Raw genomic sequence first — 15,152 nt, forward strand, 5'->3', positions numbered from 1 at the left:
CTTCCTCTTTCGAGGACAGGTGTCGTCCAGGGCAACATGTTAGTGGTTGGATGATGTCATCTTTAATCTGCCATACGCAATACCAGGCCATGTCTGGGCCGTGTGCTATATTTAGACACACACTTGTAATTGGTTTTACTTCCTTATAACATTCCATATTTAGGTCGTATGGCAATGGATATTTGTGGTGGCTTTAACCATGATGATCCTATCAGAGCTCAGCATTGATACAGATATTAGACTTTATCATGCCTGTTCATATGGGTTATTTACATATACACAACCTTTAATAATACAATGTCTTCTAGGACTGTGAATTACTTCCTCACAGTGTTTTTTATGGAACAGTGAGATGACTAAAAGAGCAGAAAATTCCAGTTGTTGTGCTCTGTAATGAGTAGTGAGAGGGGAAAATGCTCAGGGTTGCAACTAGAGGTGGGCGATATGGAAAAATACAATATCACAATATTTTCCCAAGCTGTATCATGATACACGATTGATGATTTTATCACGATTCTTTTTCACGTTGGTTTTTATGGTTATTTTTCAATTTACTTGACAAAAACTGGACTCTCTGGGTTCCTTTTGGGAGGTCTAAATGAAACTTTACAGGTATGTAACTCTGACAGTATACAAATGAAACCAAATGGACCCTTACGGGTCCATTTGGTTTCATTTGTATACTGTCAGAGTTAAGTGGAGACCTTACCCAAAATATAGGTTTAAATTGAATTCTGCAATGAATATTAATGATTAAACAGGATTTTTTACAAGGCTCCCTCAATTATATCACGATGTATACGATACCTCTGAAAAGCCATATCGTGGAGACATTGTATCGTCTCAACGATAATTATCACCATATCGCCCACCACTAGATTACTTCAACTCAGTGGTTCTCAAAGTGGATTCCAGGGACTGCGTGGGTTCCTTTATAGCAGTGTTTCTCAAAAGGGGGTATGTGTATCCCCTAGGGGTCCTAGTGGGTCCTGCAGGGGGTACTTGAGAAAGAAAAAAAAAAAATGGGGATATGTATTTTAGTGTTATGGTCAATGAAACCGAATTACATCAATAGCCTCCTTTGATAGTGCAACTGTTAGAACGCAATGTTTATTTGCCATTATACTGTTTTACTTTTTGAATATATTGGCATGGGAACTGGACTTTTTCTGTAAATTTTTCTAAGCAAAATGGAAGGGAGTACTCGGCTTCAGAAATCAGTACAAGGGGCTACTGCAGTCAAAAAGGTTTGAGAATCACTGCTTTATAGGGGTCTAAATTGACTAGTACAAGTCTGTAACTCTGACAGTATACAAATGGAACCAAATGGACCCTAACAGGTCCATTTGGTTCCATTTGTATACTGTCAGAGTTAAAGGGAGACCTCGACATGCAAAAGTTTGAGAAACACTGCTTTAACTGATAGTTACTTTTTGCATTGTGCGCGTGCATGCGCACACGCACGCACACACACACACACACGCACACGCGCGCGCGCGCGCGCACACACACACACACACACACACACACACACACACACACACACACACACACACACACACACACAGAATATGCCTAAATTAAATGAACAGAACTCTTTTCATATGTTATTGTTTAGTTATCAACCAGACTATATAGTACTTTTTCTTCCATCTTTCTTTCTTTCTTTCTTTCTTTCTTTCTTTCTTTCGCACTAGGGCCATATGTCAAATCAACCGGCTTGATCAGGAATCGTCTGCTTGCATTTTGTTTAGAGATACGTTATATACTGTATAGTTTAATTTATATTAATGTATTAGTGAATTCATTTTCTCGACTGACTTGAATGGGAAAATGCAATTAAATTCCTTTTCCCAAATATGGAGATGACTGACATCATAGAGATTTGATGACATAGGCCGCATGAGACTGACATAGAAGTCATGCAGAGAATCTCCATAATTGAGCAGCATGCGTATACTGATGACATCAGGGATATCTATCCACCTGTTTCCCCAAGAATTTACTAAGCATTATCTGTGGGACACTTCCGGTTAACAGCAGACATACAAGCTCACGTCGCATCGCAGTTGCAACCGTTGTGAGCTTGTAGATCATTCTCGGCTGCGACACCGGAAACTGCCGCACAACTTCTGCGCAATGCACAACGGGACGTGGGAAAGTTGTGGATATAATGGGCAAAAAAGATCACACCCAGTGTGAAGTAAGCAGTTCTATTATACATGAGTTAATTTCATTGAGTGTCCTGTGAAGCTTGGACAATGTGCAAACAGATGCAGGACAAACAGACAAAGCCAGATGTAGGAGCGGTTAGCACCGCTCAAATAGGGACAAGGACTGACAGATACAGATATATCCATATATAAAAGGGGGAGAAACAAAGATTTGATTTGACTGAAAAACCACTTGCAGGCAGTAGCCGTTCGCAACTGGTAAAAAAAACTAACCTAGCCCAACCCTCCCCTCCCCTGCCCCTTCTTTGTATATATATTTTTGGAGCTGTGTGGAACACAAGCTACCCTATACGTGGCCGTGTGTGTAGGTATGTTTGTATGTGGGTCTGTCTGTCTGTATGTAGCCTCAAGAATGTGGTGTAGTACCTTTTATGACCACACATGTTAAGGGAGGGGCGCTGTTTTCAACTGCAATACACACACACACACACACACACACACACACACACACACACACACACACACACACACACACACACACACACACACACACACACACACAGCTCCACTTCGAACAGAGGTTCGATTTTTCTTTACATCTACTGCATAGTACTGTGTTCTATTCGTCTGTCATTCAATGTTATATGAGATACTTTAATGGTTTCCTGTGGAAATAAGCTTAGTCTTTTCATGGATCTCCTTTTAGTAGACCTTGTACCAGTGAACTGTACCGTCATGAAACTGTACCTTTTCCTATGCAAACGTCTAATAAAGTCTTCAATCAAATCAATCAATCAAAGATATTGTTAATATTTTGTAACACTTTTGAGAAATAACTTATTGACCATAATAGGACAGATAAAGAGCAATGACAAAATCATCATAAAACATAAAAGGAAAAACGAAATGCTGCAACATTCTTGGGAAATGCATTAGAAAAGTGAATTGGAAAGTCTCTCTCTTTTGAGTCACTCATGCTCCCTCCTCCTCCTCCTCCCGAGTCCCTCCTCCCCTCTGCAAAGCAAACCAAAAGCAGTTACCGGAAGATGACGTCAGTCAGACAAAAATTTCCATGAAACAGCAAGCATAGACCCCCGGGCCGTAGGAATGGAATTCCCGGTTTTAGCGTAATGTCTTTCTAAACATGAGCAGAACATAATAACCTGGGGGTAGAAATACAGGGGGGCTATTAGATTAGTTAGCTTTGGAAAACTTGCACTCAGGCTATCTGATTCTGATCGGTCTGATCAACACAGCAATATGTTTCTGTCTGTTATCATGTAGTAAAACAATTTGATTTCAAATTGCGATCTAATTAGCTGATTGTGTACAGGCCAGCTACTTATGATAGGCCTAAGTGTCTAATAGTTATGTAATAATACAGTAGGCTATACACAGTCAGCAACAGCACAGCCCAAGCCCACGCCAAATCATTTATTTTACATGAATATAACATCGGGGGAAAAATATATGTGCCTATAGTAGCCCTGCTATTTTACATAACAATCTAAAATAAACACTACATACAATATCAACATGGGGGACATGGAAAATATTGTTTGTTGTTTTGATTTATTTGAGGGCTAATGTAATGTATCTCCTAAATTACAGACCAGGGTCTGTAAAGTAGGCTACTGACTCTCAATAAAATTGCTCGCGGCGCAGTGTGATAGAGTCTGGCAACGCGAGGCTAATATTGATGACCACTGGGTGATTAAAATACTAGATTATACTAGAAAACACAACTCCATTCGATATGACACCACTTTCCATGTAACCGAGCGGTAGGGAGAAAGTAGCTCTGGTCTAGAAGGAGTTCAGTAATGTTCAGTAATACGACCGTCATGGATGAGGATTCACCTCGGTTGGAGGACGCGAATTCATTCGCGTCTACAAACTACACAAACACTCAAATGTCATAAACAAAGTGCTTAATAAAGTCACAAACCATTGTAAATCTTGGCCGGCATTGTGTTCTTTAAGAAGCCTTTTTATCCGATCGGTTTCTGTTTTTCCATGCATTTCCTGGCGTTCCCCATGTGCATCAACGCCTATTGAACACTGAGATGTGGGCGTGACCTTGCAAAAATTGGTCCGGAAATACATGGGAAAACAGAACAATATCGGATAAAAAGGCTTCTTATTAAAGAACACAATGCCGGCCAAGATTTATACAACGCCGGTCAAGATGTACAATGGGTTCTGACTTTATTAAGCACTTTGTTTGTGAAATGTGAAAGTTTGTGTAGTTTGTAGACACGAATGAATTCGCGTCCTCCAAATGAGGTGAATCCTCATCCATGACGGTCGTACGTCATGTTATCGGCGACCGTCATGTTTCAGGGCTAGACCAGAGCTAGGTCAGTAGGGAGAAAGGAAAGGAAAAGGGGCGTCAACAACCTGTTGAATGTAGAACAGGAGCGTCACAAGGGGGGGAAGTGGGACTGAGTTACTGGGGCCCAAGGTGGAGGGGCCTAAAATATTTTATACTTTATCTATTGAAAAATATCAGGTATACTGTAAGATCTGCTATTTTTGAAGTCTTTTAAATATGTGCAAATCTTTTAATATATGTATTTTGTAAGCAAAGTTTTTAACTCTAAAATGTTGCTTCTGGGGGGTCCCTGGAACTAAATATTTTGAGATGTGGGGGGGGAGGAGGGTCCGTGGCCAAATATGTAACATTTTGGAGGTCCTTATGAAAAGGTTTGTGCTCCACTGACATAGAAACATTTTTTTAGAAGGATTTACAATATTCAAAGACTTGCACGCATGTTCACGATTTTTAAGAAATAAATAAAAAAATAGCATATCTACAAGCTTATCTACAAGCTTGTATATCTGCTATTTTTCAATTGTTAAAGGAGTAGTTCACCCCCAACATGACTTTTTCTCTATTGATTAGTCATGCCAATGATATTTTTTTGTATTCGTCGCTAAGACAATAAAATAATGATTTATAGTAAATTTACCCCCATTGATTCTGGATTTGTACTTACTTACTTACTGTTTAGACTCTTTTTTTGTTCTCTCATTTTTCTTTTCTTTACATATCTACTGCATAGTACTGTGTTCTATTCGTCTGTCATTCAATGTTATATGAGATACTTAAATGGTTTCCTGTGGAAATAAGCTTAGTCTTTTCATGGATCTCCTTTTAGTAGACCTTGTACCAGTGAACTGTACCGTCATGAAACTGTACCTTTTCCTACGCAAACTTCTAATAAAGTCTTCAATCAATCAATCAATCAATCAATCAATCAATCAATCAATCAATGGGGACCCAAATGCATGGGCCTGGATGGGGATCCAAATGCATTTAGGTCAGAATCAATGTGGGTAAATTTAGGGGCAAGTGTCAAGTAAATTTACCCCCATTGATTCTCACCCAAATGCATTTGGATCCCCATCGAGGACCTTGTATTTGGGTCCCCATTCGGGCCCATGCATTTGGGTTCCTATGCAAACTTCTAATAAAGTCTTCTTCTTCTTCAATCAATCAATCAATCAATCAATCAATCAATCAATCAATCAATCAATCAATCAATCAATCAAAGGTCCCCATTCAGAATCAACGGGGGTAAATTTACTATAATACATTTTTTGGTCCTAGGAATGCAACAAATAGCTGGCTATAAAAAATATTATTGAACTCAAGTCTCCATGGCGTGACTAATCAATAGAAAAAAAGTCATTTTGGGGGTGAAGCTTATTATAACTCTATATGCTTGTACCCAGGGCCCGGGAATTTGGTGTGACACTCCTGAACAACACGGGTTCGGGGTTTTACCGTAAACCGTGCGGTAGACGCGGCCCCCACAGCAGCGGAGCCCTCTGATTGGTCCGCGTGCTGCGCGGGGGGGTCATAGCGGGGGGCGGAGACTAGAGACGCGGAGTGAGTCCAAAATATATTAAAGAGGTGATCAATGTGGCAGCGCTCAGTTTACTAGTTGATCAGTAACAGCGCGCGTTACGCAACGACAAGATAAAAAAGGTTGGACGCAACGTCAAGTTTTTCGCTTTTTTTCTTTCTGGAACTATATCTCTGAACCACCGGGGACTTCAACAACGAGAAGGACAAAAAAGGATTTGAGAAACAACTTTTATTAACGTTTCCTACGTTCGACGGTTCTTCTGTCTCAATTTTATTATTTTTCAATTCCAAGGCAGTTTAGAGATTTGTTTTTTCGCATCCCAGGAGGAACCATGTTCAAACTGTGCTGCCTCGTCTTGTTCTTATTCGCGTCCGTTTACTCGGAGTCGGTAAGTTTGTCCGTTTCACCTCTTTTTGTGCTTGTCTTCTTCAAATACATTTTCTTTAACGTTTTATCCCTGTTTTTGCCCCCATATTCCTTCCTTTCCTCTCCTTCCCACTGCCGACATGGAGGCGCAGCTCTCATCCTAACCGTTCCACCGAGGTTTTTAAGTTGTGTTTGTTTTAACACCTATGTGTTGCGCTTAATGGAACAGTTTCAATTAGACTAATAACATAACAATGGATTAAGCATTCATCAGTGACTGAAGCGAGCCCACACTGTGATTGCTAGCCTTTAGTAGCTTCGGTGCTAGCTTTTTGGCCTGGCTGAGTTGTGTGGGGTGCTGGGCTGGGGAAAAGTAGGCTACTCAAATGTTTTTACTTTATAAGTAAAAGTATCAATATCTGCCGTGTAGAAAATACTCTGTTACAAGTATAAGTCTGGAATTGAAGATGTACTTGCGTAAAAGTACAAAAGTATTGGTATCAGCAGGCACTTAAACTTAAAAGCATAATTTGTAGAAAGTAGTCATTGTGGAGAATTGACCAGTTTTCAATTGTATACAGATCTATTGAAAATAGCCGATCTATAAGCTCGCTAATAATAAAAATCTACGATGTAACTACAGTTGTCAAATAATTGTGGTGGAGTAAAAGTACATACAATATCTTCCTAGGTGATGTAGTGGAGTAGAAGTAAAGGTATTGGAAAATGGAAATACTCAAGTAAAGTAAAAATACCTCAAGTGTGTACTTAAGTACAGTACTTAAAGTAAACGTACTTGGTTACTTTCCACCCCTGGCTTGTGTAGGGTGAGGGTGAGGGGGGCATCCATATAGCTGGCTGCTATTATCCTGGATGGGGCCCTATATGGGGTGGTGGTAGGTGGCCACCAGTCAGTCAGCCATTCTGCTCATACTTTGGCCTTATCTTTGAAGTTTCCCTTTCTTTTACTTGCATGACTCCTTGTGATCAACAGTAAAACATACGTTTTATGAGAATGAAAGATGAAAGAAAGGATTGGCTTAACACCAAAACATTCCCAGTGTCCTTAAAGAGAAGTAGGCTAGTAAGGGGCCTCTTTTGTCACTTGTTTTGTGGCGTGTAATTATGTAGAGTTTTCTCTGCCCTGTCTTGACAAGTTGTGTGAAGTGTGATGTTTGATTCAGTTTTAATTTAAACCTATCGTGTGGTTTTGGATTTGTGAATGGATGTATGAAGGTTGGTTGACCATGACTGGGCTAGGTAATGATTTCTGGCTTTTTTGTGGGAGAGGAAAGTCATTTGTTAGCAGTTGAATGCTCAACTCCTAACATGTCCTTAAACATTTTGTTTATACTTAACTCACTATACAGGTTTGACACTTAAAAATCTCTGCTGGTGTATCTCTGCTGGTGTGTGTGTGTGTGTGTGTGTGTGTGTGTGTGTGTGTGTGTGTGTGTGTGTGTGTGTGTGTGTGTGTGTGTGTGTGTGTGTGTGTGTGTGTGTGTGTGTGTGTGTGTGTGTGTGTGTGTGTGTGTGTTCCTTGGTGACACGATGAAGTTGTCCCCCCCTCCCAAAGAAAAAAGATCACCTGACACATTTGCTAAGCATTCGTCCCTGTCCCCAAGGAAAGAATAGCCATGTGATTGTTGTTTTTGTTGTGTGTTGGGGGGTGGATATGTGGGTGGGACAGCTGAAATCTGATGGTAGGGGATATGCCACCCACCCAGTCTTTCACTCACACACTCAGTCAGTGGGGGGAGGGAGCAGCAGTCACTGTAGAACTGGTGTGGTGGGGTGATAATCTGCATAGCACTGTGGCCCTCGTAGATACTGACTTTACCGGCCACTCGTGTGACTTTCAGATTTGTGCACAGCCCGGCCTGCGCCACCAAGCATTTGAGTTGCCCTCCTTTTCAAGGTTGACGACTTTGAATACGTGCAAATATGATACCAACTGGTATACAGCCATGGTTCAAATACTCCCGTTATTCAATGTTTTATAAATGTTGTCAACTTAAAAGTGCCTTGTATAGTGAATTAAGCTATTTGTTAGACACATACATGTCATAATGTGAAATGATGGAATACTAGTACACTGATGTTACAGGTAGTTTAGTTTTAAGCGTGTGGCTTCTTCAAGGTGCTCTGATGAGTTCATTCATTTCTAAGATTAGTGTTGACATTGTGTTATCGTTGCCAGATCAATAGATTAAGACGATCACCCAGATTTAGTATAATTCCTTTTGAAAAATCAAACTTGAGTTAGCCTCCTGGCTGATGGCTATAACCAGTTTCTTCAATCAGTCACCCTCTTGTCAGCTGTCATCTGAAGTAAAACATTAGCCTAAGGCTTGGTTTGTACTGTCAACAAGTTTGTTTTTTTTTCTGTTGGAAAAAAATATGACATTCTTGTCGAGTGACAGGGTTGTGTGAATAAGTACACATTGACTTTACAGTGTTTTGTTATGAAAGTTAGTTCTAACTCCATCCATACTCCGTTAGCTTTCTTCTCTGCTGTTTATTTTCAGTGTCCCACATCTTAACAATTAGTCCTTGGCCTGAATGAGGAATGCAATATCACAAAAAAAGCCACAAGGTTAGGCTATGTGTTAGGATCAAGTGCTTTGTTCCGCTAATAACTAGGCTATGGCTTAATGTGGCTATTCATCTGAACTTCAGGTATGAGATTTTCAAGTTTGTGCTTTTTTTTAGGATACTAATGTAAACATAAACAACCCCCTTGCAGTTCCAGTGGAATCTTCTCAGGCTACTTACATAAAGGGCACTGTTATTGTACTAATCTCAAAATGGAATGTGTTTGTGTTTCATCATTAGCAGTGAAACCATCATGCCCACCACAGCACAGAGCACACACAACACAACATTGAAGCTTTGGTGGATTATTAGAAATGAAATGACGACTATTTAACGTCAATACGATAATCATGGCTTGTGCTGTTAATAACAGAAGTCTTCTTGTCACTTGTGTGGTAGATTTCTGAAATATTTCACGTCGTTGTACATGTGCAAAGTACACACGTCTCACACAAGGTATAAGGAGCTGTTGAAAACAGTCCCAGTCTTTGCTGGTCTGTTGATCAAGTCCCTCTGGTTATTCGTTAAGATAACCCTCCCGTGGCTGTGTGACAGTCATGCGTTTCTGTGTGTCATGCAACAACACGTTGGAATTTCCCATGATTGGTAAACTAAGCTTCCACCGGTTGAAACGTGGACGTTTTGAACGTAACTTGCTGTGTTTGTCGCCAGGGTGGTATACACACACACACGCCGCACCGGTGTTGTGTGCTTGAAGATCAGCTGTTTTCACTACTTTTGTGCGACGTCCTTGTATGATGAAGCAGGGCTTTGCTTTGCGGAAAAATTAACACATTTGAAACTTGGAGATACAAGTTTTCTGCCAGACAGTGACGATATGCTACATTCCTCAAAGCTTTGCAGGTTCTGCTTGCTCACTCTCCTCCCTCATTCTCATCTTCTCTCATCTCTCTCTCTCTCTCTCTCTCTCTCTCTCTCTCTCTCTCTCTCTCTCTCTCTCTCTCTCTCTCTCTTTTTGCATTCCCCTAGTGGAATGTGACCTCTGGTGACCTTGACTGGCCCTCTTGGGGATTTTGCACACTTGGAGGGATCTCAATGGGCCTTGGGTCCTTTTCATAAAGAGACCCGCTCCTTTTTTCCCCTGCTGGCTGAGCTCAGCTTCTTGTGCTTCAACTGTTCTCACACCAATACCTAAAAAAAGGGCTTTCGGTGCATTAGCTTTGTATTTTGTATACTCTCTAAAGTATATAGCCTATTAGTTTTCACTCTCTGTCTCCGTCGTCATGTCTAGTTCTTCCTTATAAGTTGCTGGATAGGCTTGATGGTTTTTCTCTCCCCCCTTCCCTTTTCCTTTGATGATTACTTAGCCCCAAACTATGACAATCCCTCCACCTCCCGCTCTTCCTTTCTTCTCTCTTCCCACAGAGGTCATTAATGGAATGTGGGATTGGAGCGCCGAGCTAATCGATACAATGTCCCGCTGTCAGACAATAGGAAAAGTCTCGAGACGAAACTCTGACTGGGGCTTTTTTTCGGAGCAAGAATCATGATTGGAATGCATTGTGTTTGGGTAGCGTACGTCTTTTTAGCTGCCAAGCTGTTTGATGTGGTTGGTACTATAGGCCTGCCAAGAACCATATCATTTCCTGTAGGCTTATGTAGCCTTTAGACTTTCTTAGTGATAAAACATGAAGGGGTTTAGAATTAGAACGCTAGCAAACTCAACCCCCAATCTCAGGTGAGATGAGGAAACTTTTATAATCCATCTTTTATTTGTTTTCCTGACTGAATATTTGCAAGTCCTTTTTGCAATGTAAATTGCCCACTGACTGTTGACTTAAATTTATTAACCAATGACTTTGTGTGGTTGGGCAGATTGTATCACGGCAACTCTTTTTGATATCACAAGACCTTCTGAGCCAAACAGCATAGACGGTCTTATCATGTTGTCATAGATCAACCAGGCCAAACAGTCTTGGTCTTAATACATGGTCACAGCATAATATGTGAAAACATCAAGGTTATGTACAAATAAGAGCCCACGCAGAACTGGGGATGGGTTTAATTTGAGTTTGAGAATGTAAGCAACTCCTGTACAGTAGGCTGAGATTTAGATTTTTAAGGTTTAATAACCTATCTTTGGTGTAATGTTGTGTTTTCATGTTGGTGTGTGTATGTGTGTGTGTGTGTGTTTTTGTTGTTGACCCCAACCAGATGTGTTTTTATGTCCTGTTGTTAGGGATTGGGAACAGATCTACGTTACACGTTTTGACCCTATGCATTTATATCTTATTTTGTCCTCAATGAATTCAAATATGTTTTTCTTTTTAAAAAGCCTTTCTTTGAGATTAGCTCCTGGTTTTAAGAGACGATGTCTTGTAGTGATTTATTTTTATTTTTAAATCGGGGCAAGAAAACCGAATCTGGGATGTGGTTTTTGCCCCCAGAGTTAATCCATGTCACACAACCAACCAGATCTAAAAAAAAATCCCAGCTTGTTGCCTCCGTTGCCTTTCGGGGCCTCTGGCTGCAGCCGAGTCCATTTGTTATGTCTCGTTGGAATGTAGCCGGTTTTCAATTTAGCCCCCCGATCATTTGCACCAGAATGAGCCAGTTTTTCCCCCCCTTGCCCCCTTCTTTTTTTTTAAGGAAGTTTTTCTTTTTTTGCATGATGGGTGAATTGAATGCCTGTGCGATGAAAGAACGCGTAGAGAGGGGAGGGACGGAGAGAAAAAGAGAGCATGATAAATGGTGTCACTAGGATGTAATAATGGTTCCTGCATTGCTGTCCGCTGGTCTATAAAATCCCTTTGGACCATGGAATGTTGGCACAAGGAAGGGAGGCTTTTTGTCCTTCCTGCTTGTGCTGGAGAGGAGTTATTTGATTCCCCCCCCTCCCCTCCCCTCCCCTCATATCTATTCAACCACTACATATTCTGGCAGTTGGAGGTAGCCAACATGAATGTATGCGGTGCCTAAAGCAGGCCTGAGAAAGTACTAGGACCGTGCTTGGCACAATGCTTCGTATCGTCGTTGTCGGGTGGAAACCTTGTATGTCCAAAACCGTTTGTTTTGTATTTATCCTTTTTAAAAATGATTTAAACTAGTGAAAACAGCCGATCTACAAGCACACACCGCCCGTTGTGTGCTTGTAGATCTGCTGAGATGATGATGCAGGGCGTTGCGAAAAAATTGACAGATTTGAAACTTGTAGATACAAGGTTTCTGCCCGACAGTGACGATATCCAAATTGATTGCGATCACAGTGCACTGTACAATGTTTTGTTAATTTAATTGTTAATTGTACAAATGCGATTGGTTACTAATTTTGTTTTGTCAGAGTTACAAATGGATAAATAAAGACTGAGGATTTTACAGTGTGCTGCAATATTCTTCGGACAGATTTTCACTATAAGCAGTCCAAGTTAATGTCGTGCATAATTTGTGTTCTCGGCTGACCTGCCTGAGTGCTGCTGATGTGTTCAAATGCCTTCTTATCTACAAAAGTTGACAAAGAACACATTCTTATTTACAGCAACAGCCTGGGAAAGTGGCCTTAAGAGAAGCATGCAGTAGGTTAGCTCACTAATCTCCACACGCGCACGCACGCACGCACACACGCACGCACGCACGCACGCACGCACGCACGCATGCACGCTCTCCTGAAGATTCTTGGATAGAAGTCTGTTGTGGTTTTGTGGTGTAAATAGCAGTGGAAATCACAGCGAATGACAGAGGAGAACAAGGAATTTGAGTCTTGTTGTGGTGGTTTCCTTTTGGGAAAAGTGTAATTATCTTTTTTTTTTTGCCTCAGTAACTTGATGTGGCCTCCATATTTCTTGGCCTCTTCTTCTGCCTCTGGCTGCCTTGTCATACTTGTCAGATGCTCTGGTTCCAGGCTGCGAGCCAGGCCGGAGTATGAGCTACTACAAGGCCCCCATGTAGTGGTTGTTTAAAGCTTAGGGAATGTTTTTCTTTCAACTGGAGTTGCTGACCTAATATACCTACAGTATTGTATATCGATGGACATTTATTCTATTTTTCTGTTGGTACCTTTCCTAGTTGCAAAGTCTCCTTTGCATCTAAGCTAGTACTGAGACTTGTCTGTGTCACAACAACAACTTCTTGGTTTTGAGTGAAGTTTGCATGCTGTATGCTCATAATTGTAGGCCATTTTCTCTTACATCCAGCGGTTTGTTGCACACTTTACATATTATAGGGTAACCTAAGCTACAATGGCTTATTTTAGTAGTCTCAGCACAGCAGTTTGCCAGCATGGGTCTGTGCAGTGTCACAGAATGGAGGACGACTGCTACAAGAATGGCTAATCTCGATCATTAGTTACACTGGTTTTGGGAATGCATTTTTTTTTGTCTGGTTAGGCTAACTATTCTCAACTACACTGTTGTAAATCAAATGTGTATTCCATTCATGGTTAATTGTGCAAACTACAGGTGCAGCAATGCATACAATGACACATGATGAATGATTGTGAAGCCCGGTCAATGAGGGGGATTGTTCATGTGTTGAGATCATTTCTAGGAACCATTTGCATTAACCATCTCAATTGGTGAGGCTGGCCCCAAATATCAGAATAATTACGATTTTCATTCAACAGGCATCTATTCGAACATCATTTAAAACTGTAAAGGTGCACTTAATTGAGCACCAATCTCTGCCAAGAGGCATGACCGTACAGTGTACAACCCAGAGCCATGAAACACGAGGGCAGCATGTGATGATCCTAGTTGTACATCAGGGATCCTCCTCCCATTCATTCTCTTTCTCTCTCTGCTTTTCGCTGTCCGACGCGTGTCCTCCTCCTAGGGAGGGAGTTAGTCAACACAAGGCAGTGGCCAGCTTAGCTTACTGAAGGGATACGTCTCTAAATCAACATGACAACCTTTTTTTTATAATGTTCACCAATAATAAAGAACAAAACTACTTCACTAGAAGAAGGTATAAACAGAGAGATTTGCTGGAAAAAGCCATCGTCAAAGTAGTTCCTTTTCTCTCATCAGAGAGTCTGTTCCTGAGAGATTACTACCGGTGAGAGTCAGACACCTGACCAAATATAAATAAGTACAGTTATGCCTGCTTATTTATTTTGCTTTAGAGACCTGATGAAACTTATGTGAACTTCCTGACTTGGAACCAGATTGACCCCAACCCTGACCACCTGAGGCCACACCGTGACACACACACACACACACACACACACACACACACACACACACACACACACACACACACACACACACACACACACACACACACACACGATGGCTGGTTCTTTGCTTGCTAAGATCATAGGAGGAGTTTAGAGATTGGGGTCCTTTTGCTTTGCTTTGAGGCAGGCACGTTGATGTGACACACACATTACACACTACCTCTCGGTGATAACACACACACGTACACACCACCTGTCTCAGACAGCCACTAAGTCAACAGAGACTTTTGTGTGGAATGAGCAGTTCCCTTTGTGCAACTGTACACTAGCTCTTTTGTGTCCTACGGTACATGTACTCTTGGGATGGGACGATATGATCATTTCATATCACGATTCGATCGTGACCAAAGAAATTGCGATTTACGATATTGGCGCGATAATCAAACAACATCCATTATCCTGGGGCGGAACGTTTGCCAAAAAATGGCAGATCTACAAGCTCGCAACACGTTGCGAGCTTGTAGATGGTCTATTTTTTGTCAAAGCGATTTGGTAGAGAGTGGAAAAAGATTGTATCAAGTATGTATATTATATGTACATTTTACCAATAGAGGGTTTAAATGGTAATGTATATGCAGCTTGACAAATAAAGGTGAATTGATCCCAGTGCATGACGGAGGACGATTTCACGATAAATTAAATCTCCGCGATACTAATGCACACTCAGTGTTAATTAATCTATTTTGACTATTTATAACTTGGGAGTGTTCCAAATGTATATGGACTGCACGTAAATGACGGGTACTTAGGAACCAAATGAACCCTACAGGTCTGAGAGTCAGAAAGTACAGAGGATCATTTTACTGTGGAGTAGTGCATCGTGTGCACATCATGCCCATACATGTGTGTAAAGCGTAAGCGAGGACACTTGTCTCTGCATGGGGGTGCGTGGACATTGCACAACTCCACTAGTCTGCACATCATGTCTCTAGTGCAGTGCATGTGAGGTGA

At 41.2% G+C, this 15,152-nt stretch overlaps 1 protein-coding gene across 2 annotated transcripts in view; it reads left to right on the forward strand.

Annotated features, from left to right (window-relative positions):
- The first annotated feature begins 6,137 nt into the window (after positions 1-6,137).
- sdc4 (syndecan 4) overlaps positions 6,138-15,152 on the forward strand; it is a 50,392-nt gene continuing 41,377 nt past the window's right edge. For both annotated transcript variants that reach the window (XM_080728476.1, XM_080728477.1), the window contains exon 1: positions 6,138-6,437. In XM_080728476.1, coding sequence (XP_080584602.1) covers positions 6,381-6,437 — 57 coding nt within the window. In that variant the 5' untranslated portion in view covers positions 6,138-6,380. The remainder of the gene's footprint in view (positions 6,438-15,152) is intronic.

Source organism: Nannobrachium achirus, assembly GCF_963921795.1.
Source record: "Nannobrachium achirus genome assembly, chromosome: 6".
NCBI lineage: Eukaryota > Metazoa > Chordata > Actinopteri > Myctophiformes > Myctophidae > Nannobrachium > Nannobrachium achirus.